Here is a 19,416-nt window from a genome sequence, read left to right as displayed (position 1 = left end):
TTTTAAAGGCCAGACCAAAAGATCCCTTCCTGAAGAAGTATTGCAATCCTAAGAAAATTCAAGGTCTTGAACTTCAGCAGATAAAGACATATGGAAGACAAATACTAGAGGTATTTTTTTGCTTTCCGCATCATACTTTATTTATCTGTGGGTTTTTGTGGTGGTTTTTATTTTTACTTTTATTTTCTTGTTTGATGTTGTTGTGTTTGTTTGCTTGTTTTTAGGTTCTGGGTTTGTTTGTTTTTTGAGCCCAAAAATGTAACTGGAAAAAATAGACAAACTTTTGTGCAGGCAGAATTTTTTTTGGCAGCAGACTTCAAAGTTAAATGTAAATTGAGCTGAACTGCTAGGAGCTGAATGTAGATACGTATGAGGCTAGTTCTGACTGATGGAAAAAAGGAAAGAAAAAATACCATGGCAGCCATTACATGTGCAGCTGAGGTGGGATGGAGGTGCTGATGTTTCACAAAATTAGTTTAGCTGACTTCTATGCATCCCTTTATCCTCACAGAAGTTTTTTCCAGTTGGGGTAAAAGGAAAAGAAGTAATTCATAGCCTATGAAAAATGGGCCATAAAGTCATTGTCATTGAATCTGTGGGCTCTTAAACGATAATATTTGGTAGAACTGTAGCTTTTAGTTTCCAGGTTTCTTTGGGAAGTGTCTTTGAGCCTGTGTTGAGGATAGCATCAGCTGTGTGCTCACTTGAGAAGTGTTACCAGTGAAATGGGAATGGATAGTCAGCCAAAGGTGGAGTAGATGGAAGATCAAGTTTAGCAGGAATTCCAAACTAGAGACCTTGCTTATTATGTATCTGCTTTTGTATTGGAGCATTTGAGATCCTGAGATCATCAGGACATCTTGTGACTGCACTTCTGCCTTGGATTTTTTTCAGGTATTAAAATTCTTGCATGAGAAGGGATTTCCGTATGGCCATCTTCACTCTGCCAATGTGGTGTTGGATGGGGACACGTGCAAGTTACTGGATCTAGAAAATTCCTTGTTGGGACTTCCATCATTTTATCGATCGTACTTCTCACAGTTTCGAAAAATTAATGTAAGTTTCAGAAGATCAGATTAACTTACTCTTATGCATCCCTTTATCCTCATCCTGACTTTGTGGAGAACTGGTAGACTACTATTTATTAAAAGCTAATTTTTGCCTATGTGAAGGGTGCCTATTTATTTTAGGCTTATATAGCAAAATATGATCTTCCTACAAAGCTATTTAGCAAAATGTGCCCTGTTTTAGCCATATGGTCTTTTAGCCAGCGTCTTGCCTTGCTCTTAAATGCTCATTGCAATAAATTAAGTAGAGCGTCACAAGACAGCTGCTTGCTGACCTTGCTAAACAAGTTTTACTGTTTTGCCAAAAGGAATGATCAAAAGTTCATGGTTAGTCCAGGCTTCCTAGAGCCATCAAAGCTCAAAGCCTCCTCCAGTTCAAGAAACCACTTCCATCTAAACATGATTCAAAAGTCTCTGATTTGTGCTGTCTGGGAACTTAGCTTGTGCAGCTATTTGCCTTAGCTAGGAAAATGTGCTCAGCTGTGATTTGCATCAATGTTCAGTTCTCTGAACTGCTGCCTATGAAAGAAGTTTACTCCTTACACATTTTTACATTACACTGTAATGCTCTCCTGCCTGCATCATCACTAACTGAAATACAGCAGTAACTTCTTTGCTTGAAGTGTGACGATTTCATTTGAGCTTCAAGTTGTGCAGGGTTAGGCTGTGGTTAGGAACTCAATGGTTCCTCTTTTCATTATTCAAATGCAAGACCACTCTTGTTGCTAAGATGTTATTACGTGTTTTAAAATAAGTTGTGAATAAGCTAAACAGTTCTAGCAAGTTGTGTTTTTACTTCTTTTGCTTTTCTTCCTTTACAGACGTTAGAAGGCATTGATGTACATTGCTTTGGGCACTTACTGTATGAAATGACTTATGGAAGACCCCCAGATACAATTCCAGTAGACAGCTTCCCTCCTGCACCATCAATGTCTGTTGGTTAGTATCCGATCGAGACAGTGGCAGCTGAGGCTTTCTGGGAACCCTCACCTTGTGCTTAAGCTGAAGTGCTTTGAAATAGTAACCTAAAACCTTCACAGCCTGTGACTGGGAATTGTTATTTAGTGATTTTTAAAAATAGAAAATGTTCTTCCTCAAATATGTAGCATATAAATATAGACATATTTTTAACTGAATGATAAAACAGTGTGTAGTAATTAGATGTCTGGATCCCCTGGCCTCATGTCTAACATTCTTGAAAAGTTTTTACATGTAACAATAACATTATAATAAAAACCACATGTCATAATGCTTCATCACCACTTAGTTGATGGAATACTTAGAGGAACATAATACAAAGTGTCAGACTTTCATTCTAAATTGTTTGCTGTTCTGCAGTGCAAAAATGTGTCCATTCTTGTTCTTTCTTTGATAGTGTCTGTGTTGGAATCCATTCTGACTTGTGAAGCTATGAAGAATGGCATGCCAACTGTTTCACGGCTCTTACAGATGCCGTAAGTTTTAATGTTCTTTTTTTATGCTCATAATAATTATATAATGAAGGAGAATCTTTTTGCTTGTCCTTTATCTGAAAGATTTGTTCCTCGTTCTGAGGGATGTGTAGCATATTCCGAATGATGATTTAAAATTGACAGGTTTCATAGAAGCCATCACTTATGAATATGATAGGTACTCACTCAGGATTTCTTTGTCTCTTGGAGTGCAGGACTGTGGTGCTGTGGTTTCAATTATTTGGCTATTAAAGCAATGCAGGCATGATTAAGATTATGTATTTAGAATAAGGAATCTTTTTCTATGTCCTTCCAGACCTTGTTCAGTAGGTTTGGCTGTCCAATTACATATGAGATATAGCAAAATAGATTCTTGCTTTGTTCAGCAGTAACTTTTAGACTGAGTCAGTGTGTTTGGCAGAAGTTCTGTCACGTTTCTTCCAAGGCTGGCTTAGATGGCGCAGATGGAGGAAAGTTTCTTATGTACTGCCCTCCTAGTGACACAGCAAAGTAGTAAAGGCAGGAATGGAGAAATATTTGGATGTAGGAAGAAAGAAGTGTCTGTGCATGGCTGAGCTGGAAATCGTACTGTCTGCATGCCACCTTTCCTGCAACTAAGGGACAGTATTAGCAGGGAAGTTGTTGACTATCACCATGCTGTGACATGTCATCAGCATGCTGAGAATAGAATCACAGTTCCTGATGGGCTTGCTTTTCTTTTCTATGAAATGCTACAATCGTGACCTTATAAATGACAAGATTGCCCATACCTAAATCTGGGTCTGATCTCGCAGCGTACAAATTGCAGTGCCTTCAGAACAAGCACCAAGAATTGTGTTTCCTCAGTGAGTGGCTGCAGTCATGTCTCAACCTCTTATTCCTTCTGCTCCATCCTTCCTCTACTCTTGAAGCAGGAAGGAGGTAGAGAATAGAATGTAAGGAGTGGAGAAAATCTGTAGAAAAACTGAATACAGAAATAGATAGGTGTTAAAAGATGTCAAACAAACAGTCTGTGCCCAGCTGTATTTGACATGTAGGATATTGTATGACATCTCTTCACAGAGATGTTCATCATGTTGTGCAATGGAAAGAATGTAATTTAATATTTATTAAGCTGTTCTACATAAACTGTGAGTTTAGTTAACTCTGCAAGGATGCATAATCAGAAGGGATCAGAAAATTGCCCTATGAACAAGGGTGAGCTTTTTTTTTTTTTTTTTCTCTGTTACTTAAATTTGATCTATTTCAGAATTATTCTTGGACTACTGATCTTATAAACTTGGTTGTAGGTTTAAATTTGTTCTCTAGTGTGGACCTGTGATAATTTTCTGTAGTGAACACCAACAGGAATCTGTGACTTACTTAACTTGGAGCTGGATTCGTGATCCTTTTCTAGGACAGTTTTCTAGCACGTTCTCCAGAACAAAGTACCTGGAAATGGACTAATTTATTTTCAACCTAACATCGCCCTCTAGTGTCTTTGCTTTGGATGGAAAAGCGTTCATCACTGATGCTCGTGCTGATGCCACAGAGGAGAGAATAAAACTGTTAGCGCAGCTTGCATAGTCCCTGGCAATCTTTGGTCATTAAAGAATGTGTGTAGCTTTAAGGAAAAGGCACTTGTGTGTGGGGGAAGTCCTTCTCTGCCTTTGAGAGTTACAGACATTCTTTCAGTTTTCAAAATACTGCCTTGAATCTTGCTAGCTCTGCTGTCAGTGGTAACTGTGTTCTAAGGGAAGTGCTGCTGACTTTAAAGCAGGGCTGGGAAAATAAAAAGCAGTGTATAAAAACAGACAGTGAGATGGGGATGAGAATGGAGGAGGGAAAAAGGAAAGAGTTAGGTGAGCAGTATCAGCAGTGTTCTCTCTGTGCTTCTACCTGTCTTGTAGAAGTAATGTTCCTTTTCATTTTTTCCCTTCATTTTCATCCACTTGCAGATTATTCAGTGATGTCCTGCTAACAAACTCTGAGAAACCACAGTTTAAGGTAGAGTTGAATGTTCATTTGCTGATGTTTGTGGAAGTGCCAGGCTGGGGGTGGTTGTGCATTAATCGATTAACAGTAGAGGATGGCTGGCTTTACTTAACTTTTCAGTGATTCATATCAGTATTTCCATTCCTTTGCTGAATTATATACTAACCCTTAGAATTGGGGCATGGTGTGACCCATGAGCGATTTGAGTGTAGATGGTGGAACTAATCTGCACAAGTAACCGTGGTGCTGTACTTTAGGAGCGCAGGTAAGCTGCCTACCTTGCACTGAGAGGAAGCAAACCACTAAGGCATGTGGGAGCTGATTTTGGTCAATGAGACCATTGACACTCTGTAGCCAGCTTCAGAGCTGAGACTTCCAGTGAGCCACATCCTGCTCTCACTGGGGGGAGCAACCCCAGGGCACTTCAAACAGTAACGTGCTGAGTGTCCTGTGGTCGTCATGCTTATAGCACTTCGGAGATGTGAACAGAATACTGTAGTAGTTATCTGTACTTGGTGTTAGAGTATCCCTTCCATTATTCACTGCTTCTCTGTCCAAGTTGTTGAATTGGTCACTAGGTTTGGAATGGAGAACTTGCGTCTAGAGTTTTTTTTCTCCTCCACTAAGGGAATAGTGTCAGAAGTTGGATCTTTAGATGTGCAGCATAGTCAGATGAATGGTGAGTTTTGAACAGTGAAGTTGTTGTTCCTTTATCACATTCTGTTGTTTGATTCTATTTTATTTTTCCTCCATTTTTTCTTAGATTCCTACAAAGCTAAGAGAAGCACTGAAAATGTCCAAGGAATGCATAGAGAAGAGATTAACAGAAGAACAGAAATTGGTAACTTCTGTGTTTCTTTACTGTCTTTCCTAAAGACATTCTGTTTCCTCTTATCTCTTAAATGTGGAAAGTGAGCTCTTACTCTAGTTTCAGAGTGACAAAGGTTTTCATCAACAGATGTGCTTTCTCAAAAATATGGTATTGAGCAGCTGTAGAACAGCTGTTGAAGGCATGGAATTACACACTTTTTAGTGGTGCAGCTTTGCGGGGACTCTTAAATTAAAGGATTATCTTAATTGCTCTGTGAGGCTCCGTACTCTATCAGCAGCCATAAAGATAAGAGTTAAAAATGAAAAAAGAAAATTACACATGCAAAGCGACTACAGTTTTTTTTTTTTCTTGCACCCCAAACATATGCTTTGTTTGAGAGCACTTGGGATCTTAACATGGCTTTTTTCTTTTTCCTCTTTTTCCCTTAATTTTGAAGATTCACCAGCACAGAAGACTGACAAGAGCTCAGTCTCATCATGGCTCTGAAGAAGAAAAAAAGAAAAGGAAGATCTTAGCAAGAAAGGTAAACAATCTTTAAATAGGTTTCTCACACAGAAAGTTTTTCACTGTATTGCATGAACATCTACAGGTGTGCTGCTGTATTCAGTCCTGTGATGTTCTCCCTCATTTGTAGCTTAAGTGATCACACTTGCTAAATGACTGCCAACTGTTTAACCTATTTGAGGTTACTTAATGAAAACAGTCTTAAATAATACCTGCTGCAAAGTGAAGGTCTTAGTGGTTTGTTTTGCTTTTTTTTTATTTTCTGCAACACTCTACCTATTTCTCATCCATTTTGTTGCATCAGTTTTCTACATTTCCCTTGCAGTCAGAGCTTACTGACATTGCCTTGATGCATTTGAGCACAGTGCTGCCTTGCTGCTGTTGTCCTTGCAGCAGCACACATTGGCTGGGGAAGATAGATACTGGGCATTGATAAACCTTGTGTGATGCATCAGATGGCTGTTAAAAGTTCTCTGAGTCAACTTGATTTTCATCATGAAAGGGGTTATTCATTCCCACCTTTTGTTTCTTCTTCTTTGTTTAAAGAAGTCAAAACGCTCTGCCTATGAAAGTGCGGAAGAACACTCAGCAAAATACAGCAACTCAAATAACTCAGGTAACTACAGAGAGAAGAGCTTGTTTCTACACAGCTGTGTCAATGTTTTCATTATTACTATGATTTTGTGGCTTAAAAGGCCCAGGGTGACCATCAGTTTACACCATAATATCCAACTACCAAACGCTGATAGTGCTATTTGTGGCATTTGGTAATAGATAAGTTGAGGACTTAAGAGATGCCACTAGAGCTAAATTTCCAGCTATCTGATACAAAGTGATGTGTCCTCTCCTCTGTGTTTAAAAAAATAATAATAAATTTAAAAAATTAATAATTACTATTCAATCTATTTGACAGGAGTGATAATAATAGCATTGATTATGTGGACCATTTGCTAATGCAGCCCTCAGAGAGAAACTCTGTGGTGATCTGTATTCTATAGTAAGGTATTAAGAGGAATGAAAATGAATTAAATTGCTTCTTCACTGTCAGGTTTCTGAAACAATGGAGCATTTGACAGGTCTTTATGTAGTTAAAAGGAATGGCCTGTACTACTGAAGGGTTCAGTGGAGTTTTCTTGTGTGGCTAAAATGTGTCCAAAATGAGCCTATTGTGGAATAGTTAGGAGTAACTCGTGGGTACAGGAACTGACTAAAAATCATTTCTTAGAAGGAGGAATGAGGTGCCATCCATGCAGTGGCACAACTCTTAAGGAAAACAGAATTTGGACGCTGAAATCCAACAGCTTAAGCAACAGAAACGAAGTGTTTCCCATTGAGGAGTACTGTTGACTGTGCTTCTTATCTGTTTGGACCTCCTCTGATAATATGTACTGTAAAGCTTTTCTGTTCAGATTGGGCCTGTTTGTATGAGTGGGAATCTTTCCCAAGTTTTTGTTGGGAGCAGGATTGAGTCTTCAGTCAATAAAGTTGGCCTGTTTTCAACAATCAGTCCTGTCTGATTGTGTTGAGTTTTCCATCACAGCTTTAGTTACTAGACTGTGTTTTATTTAGCAGGCTCTGGGGCGAGTTCCCCATTAACATCTCCATCATCCCCCACTCCGCCCTCTACAGCAGGTAAGCTCATGAGTCATTACAATGTCTGTTTTTAATTTGTGGTGTCCTTTTTGTTTTACCCTCTGTGTTTAACCACAGGAACTGTATATTGTTCCCAAATATGATTAAGGGATGATATCCTTAAAGTGTGGAATGCAGAGATTATGTTTATTTTGTATCAGCTTGAGTGGGGGCATTTGCCCTCTTTCAAGGGCTGTAGAGAAACTCTTAATTCAGTTCCTTTTTTAAAATCATCTTTTCTGTGAGGTACCTGGTGTGGTTTACCTGTAGAATTTAAGTGTTTACTTCACAGTCTCTGATTTTACTCCAGTCCTACTGAGGCTGCTGTTTTCCAGACTTTTCTGAGCTTCGTGTTGCAGTATGTGTTTGTTCGGATGTTAATGGCCTGTGGGCTATGAAATAATGTTTGTCAGTCCCTTGGTTCTGTGTATTGTCTATTTACACCTGTGACCTGATTTTGGAAGTTTTGGCATATGACAAATTCAGTAGCTTAGGTTACATAAATCCCCCCTGTTCTGCTGTAGCCTGCTGGTGACATGAGTAGAGCTGCTTTTGCAGAGAAACAAATCAGAAACTGGTTTGTGTTAAAAATAATCTCTCATTTTGACCAGATCCCACTTCCTGCTTGCTAGATAGCTATGCAAACAGTTTTCCTAATGTTTAGGACAAGTGGTGGGATGTGGTAGAGAAATCTGCGTGAGTGGGCATTGCCAGAAACAGAAATACTTATGAAAGCTGGATTGCAAATATGAGTATTGAGCTATGGTGGACATGCTCCAGTCTGAAAAGCTAGAAGAAGTGCACAAGCAAACATTAACAGCAAAAGATCTTAATGGAATATATACCTAGAGGGGAGGCTGTCGGTGGCATTGCTGTTATGATGACTTGTCCATAAGATTCCTACTCGCAGGAGCTTTCGATACCAAAGTGATGAAATCAAACTAGTGTTTTTGTGGATGGTTGTTTGTAAGGTACTGCAGTCTGTGCAATGTAATTTAAATCTTTGATGCTGAAATTCAAATCAGTCATTTCTCCCTCAAGTACAGAGTACAATGAAGTGTGGATTTTATGAACTAACTTATTCCAGTTACTCTAAACAAGATAATTACTGTTATTGTGTTGCACAATAAAGCTCTGTTTTCTGGGGGCATTGACTCCTAGCGAGATGGCTTATCTTTCAGCTTCTGTACGCTTCAAAAAGAAAGCTGAACAATGCAAAGGAAAATCCCCACAACTTCAAAGTAGACAGATATTTAGAAAACTTCTTTTTTTTTCTGGAATAAAATAGCTTTTAACTGGCATTTCAATTGTTATGTGTATTAGAATTCAATTGAAAGCTCAGGTTCAGGTTAATTCATGGACTTGACTCAACTGGCTCAAAATGGATGAAGTTTTGGCTCAGAAACTTGGCTCTGAGTTCAACCACACAGTCACAGTGTGTCAGTCATCCTGCAGGCAGTGTGCTTGAGGAGACACAGCAATCTGCCCTGTGTGTTACATGATGCACGTTGCCCTATGTACAACCGCATCAGGAAGTGCTTTAATGGGTTGATGGTACTGGTGCATTTGTTTGGGCATAAAGGCAAGTGTCACCATTTCAGGAATGCTTTTTAAAGTAGAATTAATAGAAGAAACTTCATATATTAGCTCTAAGAGAAAACAAGTAACATCATCAGCTATGTGTGTATTCTATACAAGTGTGCTGTTGATGACTCGGTGGAAGACTCACTGGCCCCATGGTTAAGATGTTATTTGTGACAGCTGATGCAGCTGTAGCTTCTGTTTTGTCCTGTTTTGTTGTATTCATTAAGGATATTTACCTCTAGACCAAAATTCCTTGTGGGCATCATGGTGGTGAGATGTCCTTCAAAGCAGGAATGAGGCTTCCGGTCTGTCCTTCTGGTTTGTGTTAGTATCGTGGCAAGTCAAAGAGTCTTGTTGGTATGATGCCATGCCAAAATGAAGGCTGACATGGAAAAGGATATCCTACAAAAGCTCTTGCTCTTGTTTTGGCCTACTCCATCTCAATCAGTGTAGTGTGTGGGTATGTGCAGAACTAGAGACTCCAGCTGGAGGTAAACAGGTTTCAGATTATCATGCCCCAGGGAGGAAAAGCAGACATTGATAGGAGCACTTGTTTTTGACCAGCTGTGTTGCAGATACTTGACTGAACGGCTTAGATCCTGACAGATGAGTCTTAACGTAACTTCTGTCTTTCTGACATTCTCCCCTGAATGTTTTTTATTTATTCATTTTCCCCGACTACTTGCACACTTTTATCCACTTTGCTTCATTAAGAATCTGTTGTTTTCCTTTGTGGCTAGGATCAGAAGGGATGCAGAACACTGTGGTGTGGGTAGTTTAAAACTTCACTGCATCTCTAAATCCAGTAAGCCCATAATATTCCAGTGAGCTCCCTATCAGAGAAGTTTGGAGGGTGCCATTTAGCCAACTCCTTTCTGAATAGTATTGCAGTCCTGTACTTCCCAGAGAGAGTAAGCTGAAGGAGTTGTACTTAACTTTAGTGTCCTTTTCTGTGCCAGTTGTTCTGAATACTTCACTGCATGTTTCATAGAGAGCCACGTGGTGCATCTTTCCTGCACTTCACCTGTCTGTAAGACAACTCTAATACTTTACCAAGTGCTGTCCTTGATTGTCTGACTGATCCATGCAGCTTAAGTGTAAAGGCAGGTGTTAACATGACAGGAAATGTGCCGTGAACTGGATGGATTTCATCTCCTGTGACTAATCTTCCTGCAGATTTTTTGCTAACTATCTCTCAACGCACTATAATCATGTGAAGCCTGAATTACTTTATGTGTAATTGAAAGTATATGTGTTTTATTTGTTGATCAAGTATAATAACACTTACAGCATGGAAAGTGGAGTTCATTATTCACAATCCAAGTGTTGTATATGTAATAGAAAAAAAAATCAACTGCTATTCCTATGTAATTTTTAATGGATAAGAATGTATTGATCTTTTTGGTACTCACTTTTCAGCTAACGCTGTCTGTTTCTCTTTGACACGAGATCCGGATGATTAACTTGTGTCCTCTCTCTTTCTCTGCTGTCTTCAATAGAGCATGCATCATTTTGAACGTGAATTTTCGGAAAAGTAAGCTAATGCTGATTTATCTCTTTAAAGATGCTCTGTTTCTGTATGGGAAAGTTTAATGCAAATCTTAAACTTGCTTAGTATTGGGAGGGAATAGAAGAAAAAGATCTGAACATATACCTATGGATCATTTTAATGAAATACAGCATCTTTAAAAACTCTATCACTAAATCGATTTTCTTTGTTTGCATCCCATTCTCAGCAAAGTTTTTAATGCTATTTGTACAATCACTGCCACTTTATATTCATAATTAAGTTTTTGTTTCAATTCAGGCATCAAGTTTACAGCATCTGATTTACTTCCTATTCCTTTTAACACACTCTCTTAACAAAAATGTCCCTGTAAAAAAAAAAACAAAAAACAAACAAACACAAACAAAACCTTTGGTAAGTTCTTGTTTGAGTGTTTTATTCTTATAACTGTGTGAATGAGTAAATGTGATTGCAGTCAGCTGCTTCCAACATTTGTAATGGAATAACTGTGTAGTAACTGAGCACTTGCCTGAAGTATTTTCTGGGTAAACATGCAAAAATATTTCACTGTTGTGTTGATCAGGTTAACCTGCAGATGTAGCTGGAGTGAACTAAGATTTCCCTTGCATCACTCGTGTCACGAAGGGAGGGACAGCTTAGTTCTGACTGACTGATAGGTTGATTGAAATGAATGGATTTGACAGATTCTCAGAGTCATGCTCTTAATTAACGTGTTCAATATGTAACGCTCACAGCCAGTCAAATACCATCTTAAGTCCTGTACTTATATTTTAAGGCAGAGATCAGCTATACGAGCTCCTCAGAGTTTCTTTCAGCTGTATGATGTTGGCATCACAATTTAGAAATATTTGGGACTGAGGAACTTAACAAATACCCAGGCAGAAAGGCAGCCTCTCCCCCTGCCTCCCTGTCCTTCATACCCCCATTGTAAAACAACCAGAACAAAACTTGCATACATAGATTCTTGGCCTAATCATAGCAATCCAAGCACTCACATAGTGGTATTTTTGCCTCCATTTCTCTCAGATATGTACCTTCTTTTGCTGCCTATATTACTGTTATAATTGTATTCTATATGGAGTCCTGGCCATGTCTTCATGATCACTCTCTATTGTATTTTGTACAACTCTGTGCATAACCTCTTCAATTTCACCTTGCTGTGTTACCCAAAATCTTGTCTTTGTTCTCTGAAATTCTTGCACCTCTTTCAAGCCATCTCAGTTGCGATGAGCTGGTCTTGGCTCTTTTACAGCAGTTCATCTGATCCCAAATCCAAAGTGAGCGTTGGTACGCCAGTCCTGCCCTGACCTTTTAACCCACCAGTGTGGTTCATGTAACTGTTCTTGGTCTTGTTCTCTGGCAAAGTGTCAGTTATGCTTTAAAGCCGTGCTTTACTGGCAGTCCATACACACAGTAGAAACAGGACTCTAAGTTAGGGATGGTTTTCAGTATCTCTAATTACAAGCAGGCTTACATCTTAGGCTAGTGCAAAAACACGGCTTTGGGTAAGTTAGATGACCCCAGGGCATCAATATGTGATGTGTTATTTCAGTTTATACTAACATTGTGTAATGTTTTGATTACTTAAGAGAGTGGGTGATCCACGTGCACCAGATGTTTTTTCAATTGATCTCTGATATTTCTACTAGAACTTGAATAGTACTTTACTAGGACTTAAAAATTACTTCTGAAAGGGTGGAGAGTGAAGACAGGAGCCCAGTGTATGTTCCTGTGTTTTCTTATCACCACAAGGTTTTCATGCCAATGAGAATTGTTAACACTTCTTGAATCCACATCACATAGTTTCCTTTAACTGTTTAGTATATGCTTAATTCATAGCAAGCAGTTCTACCTCATTAGTCATAGTGTGTTGGGTGGCCCTGCATTGCCTTGCTCCTTTGTCCAAAATCATCCTAGTCCTCGCCACTTACTGGTATGTTTTTCATGTAGGTCAGAGCTACCAAACAAGCATCGGACTGGAGATGCTATTTGTCTCCCTAGCCAAACTAACTCATGATCTAGGCAATGGAATTAAAATCCACTGTTGAATAATAATGAAATCTTAACCACTGTGCCCCCTTCTCTTTCCAGAATATGAGGGTGAAGACAGGCCCGTCATTCACGTACAACTGAGGGTGTGCTGTAAATGCACCTTCACGTGAATGTCTTGTGGAACAGCACGGGGTCACCTCTGGCCTTTGCTCTTACTCCTGCCGTGTATCTTTGATCCTGTGTGTAGAAATGATGATGTAACTTGTAGCTGATGAGTAGCACAGGAGCACGTTATGTGGCAGCGTAGCTTGGGTTAAATAAGGCCACCTGCCTGGACCTGAGCTTCCAGAACCTCAGTGCTGGGTCAGCTGCCTGCACACACAGCTGGTTTCTGGCTTTTCAGCCCTCCCTCTGCAAGTTGTCAGGGCTTAAAGCGTGATGAGACAACATGACTAGGGTAAAAAGCAATGGCCAGAGTGCAAGATGGGAGCACAGGAAGAAGGCAGGTGGTGTGAGTGGTGGATTGTGATTCCTTCAGCCAGTGAAACAAGCATTTGCTCATTTCTCCATGGCTGAAGAGTCTGTGGACATGTAAAACATTTCCAAAACAACTCTATCTGCAGTTAGTCACCTAAAACTAACGTACAATCTGATCACTCATCACAAGCGCTACAACAGAGTGGTCCTTTATAAAACCTGTAATGTTAATCATGTGAATATGAAGAGGGTAAGATTTGCTTCCTAGTCGGTATCGCATTTGAGTCACATTTTGCATCCCAGGGAACTGATGCCTTTTAGGCTTCTTCTCAGATGTGTGTCAGGTGACATGACTCACCTGCAGATAGAGGTTTGATCACATCAGCATTTTTTTCATCCTGTTCTGTTCTTCACACTCCACTTGCTTTCAAGGAGTGAAGTTACTAGTACAGCACTGACACGGTCCAACTGTGTGGCTGCAGTGCTCTTCGGCAGGATCTCTTTGGCATAATCAAACATCATCTTCTCTCCTCAATCAACAGGAGCATCGTCGATACCCCCAGCACCACCACCGCCACCCCTGCCACCAGCAGCTCCTCCTCCAAACACAGAGGTGCCAACACAGCCAAGCCCACAGCCTGCTGTCAGTGCAAGCCGAGGAGCTTTACTCAGCTCCATTCAAAACTTTCAGAAAGGAACTCTGAAGAAAACACACACGTGTGACTACAGTGCTCCCAGGATCAGCTGAGGCTACTGGTTACACCCGGATTGAATTCCCCCTCCCACTCCTGTGCTGTCCAGGAACAAGGCCTTTCTGATCAGCAACTGATTCACCAGCACATATAGCAGCTAGTCGTGCAGTAGCTCCCTTTTACCTCTATTTCAGCTTTACACAAGTAGCAGCACTACCCCATCTGGATTGCACTGCCATGCTAAGTACTCCATTCTTTATTTGGTTTCAAGAGTTTTGTTCTCTAGCTGCAGTTTCAGGTACAGCAACTTCTATATGGCTGAATAAAACCGAGAGTAGGACTGACCGTGATCAAGGTGAATTAACGCATTTTTTAGTTCTATGACTTCCTCGCTTTTTTTCCCCCAATCTACTTTTAACCTGCCCTCGCTTTTTCCAACACTCGTCATCCAGCAGGAACTCAATTAACTCACTGCATTGAATCAGCATCTTTGAGATAATCCAAAAAGAACCCAGCCAACCCCCCAAACCAACCAATAAAAAACAACCCATAACACATACTGCACAGGTGAGGGAACTGGAGAATTAAATCTTACTCCCACCATTTTTGCTGATGGACTAAAAATACCGTCTTAGACTTGTTTAAATGGACGTCCTACCCACAACTCTAAAGGCAAGTGTTTTTAAATAAGGAAATAGTTGAAATGGGAGTTAATGGGGCACTGGGATATTATTCATGATTTAGTTAAATGGAAGCTTACTTCAAGTTAATTTTACAGCTTAGACTTTATTGAAAAGATCCTTTTTTGATTTGATTGAAACCTTAAACAAATTGCACTTTAAAGGATTATAAATAATCCATTTTTTAAATTCAAGTACATCCGTGTTTGTTACTATGCAGAGAATGTCTGTACAGTTTCATGTAACCTGTGATATTCAGTCATTTTTATTAAAATGTTAATGGAGTTCCTCCAGCAGCGTGATGGTGGATGTATTCACTTGGATTTTGCCTGCAATCCAGGCTTCTAATCAAGTAGCACTTCTACTTGGAAATGCCCTGGAAGGTATTCCTGACCTGTAACTGAAGCAGGGCCTGAGCCCTTGTGTCTGCTTAGGGGAGGTAAGTATCTGCTCTAGAACGGTTCATTGGAAAGGCACCTTTTCCTGGCTGTAGAGCAAACCGTGCTGCACTGACTGCTGTAGGCAGCCTGTCCCTACAGGACAGTCACAGAAGCTGCTGAACAAAGAACAAATCCTGTCAGGAAGGGCTCCTTAGCTAAACCCACATACGTGTTTGCAGCAAAGGCTGGCGCAGCTGTTGCCCAGCTCTTCAAACATACCCAACTACTGCTTTTGAATAGTTTATTACCTTACCCAGGTCTGAATAAAGTAACTTTTTTTTCCCCACCTGTAAGAACTACAGTTGGTGCATATCGTTGTTCAGAGCCCAGGGCAAGCTTAAAAAACAAGCAAACAAACAAGGCACAAAACCATACATTAAAACAAAACATCTGAGCAAGTTTTTTTTCCTCACTGTACATGACAGCTGGCATAGAAAACACACAACAGATAATAAAGAATAAATAGGTATTACTTCCCATCACACTGAAGAGGTTCAGGATCTAAAGGATCTTAAATCAAACTCTTGGGCAGCTTTCCTGTATGACCAGAGCTCTCTTTGAAGAAAGTACACGAGCCATCTCTTAACCCATACTATAGGCTTCCGAAGCCATTTTATACAGGTATTTGTTAAGCTGTTGAATTAAAAAGCAAGGCTTCACTCAGCTCTGGTTTTATCATTTGCCATTAGTAAGCCTTGCAAATGTAGGCTCCTAGGACTAGACTCAGGGTGGCCCTCGTTACTCACTACTGTTCTGCACTCAACCACCATCACAGTCAGTTTAGCACAGCTAGTCTGATCATTACAGGATGAGCAGAACTGGAAAACCTCTTCTTCACTCTGAATTTAGGGCATACAGACAGATCCTAACCCACCTGCACTGCTGAAGTACAAGCTACCTTAGAGATGAACATTACCACATGGTTACTTAAATGCAGTGGCTTAGAGGGAAACCCCACCAGACCCCATTGCAGCCATATAAATATTCTGGGAGATTGTTGTACTTTACTGTACAAAAGTTAATGTAGCTATACAACAAAGTGATGCATACATGTTGCCCTACACCATTAATACTTTTTAAAGCAGGACTTTAAAACATTATTTACAACTTAGAGATTCAAAGTTTTCTTCACTGCAAATATTATATCCTTCACTTGAGGTATGCAGTTATCTTCTAAAATTTTTGCATAAGGCATAGGAACGTCTGCACCTGTAACACGCACAGCTGGAGCATCCAAGTAGTTGAAGGCGGATCCTGAAACAGAAAATGGTGGTCAAGTTGTTGCACAATCTGGTTTGCTGTCAATTCAGTTTCTGAATCTTAATACGCTTACAAATAACTTTGTTCTGCAGTACCAGAGACAGCTGTTCCTGCCTGTCTAAACTACAGCACATGGTGATAAACAAGAAGTTACCATCTTGCTTCAGTTTCTGGGATAAGAATTATACCACAAGACTATCTGGATTGACCATTTGAATGTGTCTAGAACAGGACAGCTGTTAAGCTCCTCAGACACAGGACTTCCAATTTGTTGTCATCTGGCTTTATCAAGAAGTCATGAGGATTTAGATCAAGGTGCAGATTGCAGAAGTCGGTACCTTCCATGATCCTGGCGCAGATTTCAGCTCCTACTCCAAACTGTGGCCAGCCTCCTTCTACAGTTACAAGATGGTTTGTCTTTGCAACGCTGGCTTCCACTGTTTCAATATCCATTGGTCTAATGGTGCGCAGATTTATAACCTTAAAAAAAGGCACTGAGTGAGTTTTGCTGTGATCTGATCGTGACATTTACTGCTGTTTGGGCACTGTGTCCTTTAGCACTTCAATCTATTCTGACTTTGACAAGAAGACAATGAAATTACTTCTTATCCTGACAGATGCTGCAGAATGGCTTTTGGTGGCTCATCAAGCATGGAAAATGCTTAATGAGTCTCACTGTATATAATCATGCTGCTTCATACTGTCATTGTTCTGCTCATTGTACAGGCAGATCAATCTGAAAGTCTTTGGTAGTTCTGACTTGATTTTGTGATGAAAAGGTCAAACGCAGAAACAAGAAATGCATGTACTCTGGCAGTTAAGGCACTTAGAAAAGCTTGTAGTTTATAAAGTGATGGTCTACAGAGCCTGAACAAGGTGACCCTCTGCCTTTTTCCTTGTACAGAGAAAAGCAACAGAAACCCCACACACCTCACACTCAACACCTTCTTTGGCCAGGATAGAAGCTGCTTCCAAACAGTGCCCAACAGGCCTAGAGTGCGCCACTAATGTAACATGAGTTCCTGGAACAGAAACAAGTTTTAAAGAAGAAACAAATGCAGAAAAAAAAAAACCCACCACACACACAAAAAAGCATTTTTCTTGGGCTCTTTTGTAGGTAGCATCAGTATTCTCATGCAAATTTAAGTTCCTTACATCTACATGAAATGTTAAGTATTTCTATACCTGTGAAGAATGGCAGCAGGACTATGTGAGGATAATCTTTTGATTCAGGGATCTAAATAATGTTTTCAATACTTTTCGGATTATTTTTTTTTTTACGCTTTCATGCTATTCATTGGTAAATTATAAACAGGCTGAAAAATTACAATGATATCTTCTGCATTTTGGACAAAAATGACATAGTAAGGTGAGAACTTCCCTGCACATCACCAACACCATCCTTAGGCTGAGAAAGAAACCTTCTAGGGAGGTACAGTTTTAAGTGAGAAACTGAGAACAAACAATTGAGTACAATACAGGATAAATCATATTTGAGTATTTAACAATTTAAATGTGTTCCTGTGCCCCATGATAGCAGTATTTTGAACAGCTAAGAGTCCCCAGGCAGCTTGGTTAGTAAGGATACATACAGGTACATACACTGTGTTCTCAGCTTACCTTCCCTTTCTATTTTGGCCTTTCCAATTGGAATAACAAAGTCCTTTGACTGTGCCTGTTCTGACATCTCAAAGGGAACGCCGTACAGCAATTCACTTTCCAGCACCACAACTAGAACAAAACATACTTGGATTAATTCATACCTCTGCAGGAACAGGCTGTACTTATCATTAACGGTACCGCAGAAGAATATTTGCAAGACCAATACAAACAATTAAAAGTCAATCAACTTCACTACACAGTTAGTTTAAATACTGTCTTCAGTTCATCTCTAAAGGTAGATCAAGGGAAAACTGCAAAGGCTGTGGCTAAGAAATGTTTCTGTAGAACTGCTAGCTTCAGAAAAAGCCTTACATTTTGCACGTGTGCTTGTGAGAAAGAAAGATGAAGGTTGCCCTGATTTTGCTTAATGAGATTCTGAATTTATCATCTAAGCTTCATCAACTCTAAAAAATGAGTTACACTGTACTGTATCTGCAGGTACTTCTCCTGACTCATCTTCATCCTTTATAATGCCTTTACAATGAGTTCATAAATGTGTCTTTCAAAGCTTCTAGATGAGTACCTGCAAGCAGGTTAGAACAGCACAAAATGCTTAAGTGCTGAATAAACTTTTTATCTTTTTACATGAGGTGGGAGAGGAAAAGAAGCATTCAGAAATGAGAGTTAAATACTGCCGTCATCTGACTGTGCTCACCTGGATTATCGTCCCGGATCGATGCCTTCAGCAGCCCCTTGGCATCTTCTGAGCTCCAAGGACTGACAACCTTCAGCCCCGGGCAGTGCCCGTACCAGGCAGCGAAGCACTGCGAGTGCTGTGCGGCAACGCCAGCTGAAGCCCCGTTGGGGCCACGGAACACGATGGGGACGGCGATGGTTCCTGCAGACATGTAGCACGTCTTGGCAGCAGAGTTGATAACCTGGTCGATTGCTTGCATGGAGAAGTTGAACGTCATGAATTCACACACCGGCCTCAACCCCGCCTATCAGAGTTAGACCACACGATATGTTTTAACACCAAAGCAGCTCGTTTTGTACATCAGTTCATTAGGAATGAGGGCGTACTGACCATTGCGGCACCAACGGCGATTCCCGCGAAGCCCATCTGGAAGAGGAGCAAACAGCATTAAGCGCCACAGCTCGGCCCACGGGGAGCCCTATGGGGGGAGCCCCGCGCCGTACCTCGGAGATGGGGGTGTCGATGATCCTCTTGTCTCCGTATTTCTTCCACAGCCCCCTGGAGATCTGAAAGGATCGGAGCGCTGTCAGCCCCCGCACAGCCCGCACTGCGGCCCCGGCAGGGCCCCCCCCCCTCACCTTGTAGGCACCGTCGTACTGTGCCACCTCCTCGCCCAGCATGAACACACGCTCATCCCGCTCCAGCTCCTCGTCCAGCGCCTGGTTCAGCGCGTCCCGCACCGTCACCTGCGGGAAGCGGCAGCCGGGCAGTGCTGGGCAGGACAGGGCGGCCGTCCCTCGGCTCACCCGCACCACCCCGCCCGTACGGATGAATCCCCCGCCCCAGCTCCATCCTCACGGCCTGTACCTGGATGGCGGCGGGCGCGGAGAGGTGGAAGCCTCTGCGTGGCGAGAGAAGGCGGCCTCGCGGCACCAGCAGCCGCAACGCTCCCGCCGCCGCCATCTTGGCCGTGTCCTCTATAGCACCGGGCAACGGCCCGGCCC

General features: G+C 41.1%; 2 protein-coding genes across 22 annotated transcripts in view; one reads left to right on the top strand and one right to left on the bottom strand.

The window, feature by feature from the left end:
• Nucleotides 1-14,706, top strand: part of PXK (PX domain containing serine/threonine kinase like) — a 30,910-nt gene extending 16,204 nt beyond the window's left edge. For 6 of the 21 annotated variants that reach the window (XM_085516737.1, XM_015874926.3, XM_015874934.2 and 3 more), the window contains 10 exons: nucleotides 9-110; nucleotides 895-1,056; nucleotides 1,889-2,006; nucleotides 2,443-2,521; nucleotides 4,456-4,504; nucleotides 5,256-5,333; nucleotides 5,761-5,847; nucleotides 6,375-6,444; nucleotides 7,398-7,460; nucleotides 13,584-14,706. In XM_085516737.1, coding sequence (XP_085372863.1) covers nucleotides 9-110; nucleotides 895-1,056; nucleotides 1,889-2,006; nucleotides 2,443-2,521; nucleotides 4,456-4,504; nucleotides 5,256-5,333; nucleotides 5,761-5,847; nucleotides 6,375-6,444; nucleotides 7,398-7,460; nucleotides 13,584-13,789 — 1,014 coding nt within the window. In that variant the 3' untranslated portion in view covers nucleotides 13,790-14,706. Of the gene's footprint in view, nucleotides 1-8; nucleotides 111-894; nucleotides 1,057-1,888; nucleotides 2,007-2,442; nucleotides 2,522-4,455; nucleotides 4,505-5,255; nucleotides 5,334-5,760; nucleotides 5,848-6,374; nucleotides 6,445-7,053; nucleotides 7,335-7,397; nucleotides 7,461-10,463; nucleotides 10,579-10,851; nucleotides 10,960-13,583 lie in introns of those variants that run through there. The other 15 variants (XM_015874927.3, XM_085516744.1, XM_085516743.1 and 12 more) reach the window with 12 other exon arrangements.
• PDHB (pyruvate dehydrogenase E1 subunit beta) lies at nucleotides 14,500-19,393 on the bottom strand. Its single transcript, XM_015874935.3, has 9 exons — nucleotides 19,280-19,393; nucleotides 19,051-19,158; nucleotides 18,916-18,978; nucleotides 18,803-18,838; nucleotides 18,431-18,716; nucleotides 17,734-17,844; nucleotides 17,044-17,135; nucleotides 16,452-16,593; nucleotides 14,500-16,107 (listed from the first exon to the last, which is right to left on the bottom strand). The coding sequence occupies exons 1-9, from the start codon at nucleotides 19,373-19,375 to the stop codon at nucleotides 15,962-15,964; spliced, it is 1,080 nt and encodes a 359-aa protein (XP_015730421.2). The 5' UTR covers nucleotides 19,376-19,393; the 3' UTR covers nucleotides 14,500-15,961.
• Nucleotides 19,394-19,416: the final 23 nt, after the last annotated feature.

This window comes from Coturnix japonica, chromosome 15 (genome assembly GCF_054131305.1).
Source record: "Coturnix japonica strain WE chromosome 15, WE-NBRP24, whole genome shotgun sequence".
Taxonomy (NCBI): Eukaryota; Metazoa; Chordata; class Aves; order Galliformes; family Phasianidae; genus Coturnix; species Coturnix japonica.
Note: the sequence above shows the minus strand (reverse complement) of the source record. Positions and strands in the feature narration are given on the sequence as shown.

Excerpts from the sequence above, each read along its gene's own strand:
- PDHB (XM_015874935.3), bottom strand. The coding sequence starts at position 19,375 with ATGGCGGCGGCGGGAGCGTTGCGGCTGCTGGTGCCGCGAGGCCGCCTT. Across the intron at positions 17,136-17,733 it reads GGCCAAAATAGAAAGGGAAG|GAACTCATGTTACATTAGTG; the intron begins GTAAGCTGAGAA and ends TTTCTGTTCCAG. Across the intron at positions 16,594-17,043 it reads AAGAAGGTGTTGAGTGTGAG|GTTATAAATCTGCGCACCAT; the intron begins GTGTGTGGGGTT and ends CCTTTTTTTAAG.